The 1314-nt window shown below is 72.3% G+C and overlaps 1 protein-coding gene across 1 annotated transcript; it reads right to left on the reverse strand.

Annotated features, from left to right (window-relative positions):
* Positions 1–198: 198 nt before the first annotated feature.
* Positions 199–1222, reverse strand: LOC130578205 (basic salivary proline-rich protein 4-like). Its single transcript, XM_057374115.1, has 2 exons — positions 955–1222; positions 199–710 (listed from the first exon to the last, which is right to left on the reverse strand). Exons 1-2 carry the CDS (start codon positions 1220–1222, stop codon positions 199–201), a joined length of 780 nt encoding a protein of 259 aa, XP_057230098.1.
* Between the last annotated feature and the right edge of the window lie 92 nt (positions 1223–1314).

Genomic DNA, 1314 nt, shown 5'->3' on the forward strand with positions numbered 1-1314 from the left:
AGCCCCGCGGTCCTGCCCGGCCCCGCTGCTCCGCCAGCGGCTCCCACCGGCACGGGCGGCCGCAGGGTCCAGCGCCCGTGTTTAGAAAGCGCTTCCCTGCTGCCGTCTGCAGAAATCGGTCCGATTTTTATTTTTTTTTTTTTTATTTTCCAATCTAACGCATTCTTGCCCCCAAGCCGCCGGAGGCACGGGCGCACGTTAAACGCCGGTCGGGGAGCAGGGGTCCGATTTACCTGGCGGGTGTCTGTCGCCGAGCGGCGGCGGCCCCGGAGATGCGCGGAAGGACCGGGCCAAGTTGGGCCGGCCCGAGCCCTGCGGCGGGGCYGGGACAGGGGCTGGGCCGGCGGCTCCCAACACCGACCGCACAGGGAGACACTGCCGCTGTGCCCCAGCCGCCCGGGCAGCGAGGGGAGTCCCCACCGACCGTCCTGGCAATCGCTTCCTAAAACTGAAGCCCCAGATAGGAGGAGGAGGAGGAGGATCCGCGGCGCAGGGCGGGGGGGGAGGGTGGGAGCGCTCCCGCAGCCCCGTGGCACATCGCCGGCTGGAGGCGGCGGGATGCTGCTGCGGGGCTGCGCTCCGCTCCGCCAGCTGCCTTAGGTGCGGGGGGCAGCGCAGCCCTCCGTGCCATCGTGATGGTGCATTTTCCTCCGACTCCGTCGCGGGGATGGTGGGATGCTGCCGCAGCCCGAGAAGACCTTGGCCGCTGCCTGCCGAGGCTGGGCAACACCTTCCCTCTCTCTCGTCTCCCTGCTTTCCCCGCAGTGCTCCATTCTTCCCCGCGTCACCTCGCCGGCCCTGTGCCCGCTCCAGACCCCACAGCCGTGACGGCGTTTTATTTCCCTAACGCCGCATCCGCGCGTGATTAGACACCGGCACCGGGGCGTGCGCTCGGCAACTTCAGCAGCGCCCGGGCGTGTGCGGTGYGTGTGAGGGAGGGTGGCACGGATGTGCCTGCCCGCGGGCGCGCTTGCCACCTGCGGCTCGGATGTGTCTGTGTCTGTGCCCGGCCCGCGCCCCGTCGGGGCCGGCGCATCCCCGCAGCCGGCGGGACGGCGCTCCCGGGGCAGGGGTGCTGCGGGGTGCTGAGGGGCGCTGAGGGGTGCTGAGGGGTGCTGAGGGATGCTGAGGGGTGCGGAGCGGTGCCCTCAGGCCCGGCCCTGCCCCGGGCGCTGCCGCGGGGAGCACTGGCACCGCCAGCCCCGCCCGCCGGGCCCCGCATTCCGCTCGGCCAATGGGGGCGGCGCGCTGGCGCACGTGACGCGGCGGGCCGGGACCTGCTGCTTCCCCCGCGCAGAGGGATGCGGGCGGCAG

Source organism: Malurus melanocephalus, unplaced genomic scaffold (genome assembly GCF_030028575.1).
Source record: "Malurus melanocephalus ecotype Western Australia unplaced genomic scaffold, MMel_1.1 scaffold_216, whole genome shotgun sequence".
Classification (NCBI taxonomy): domain Eukaryota; kingdom Metazoa; phylum Chordata; class Aves; order Passeriformes; family Maluridae; genus Malurus; species Malurus melanocephalus.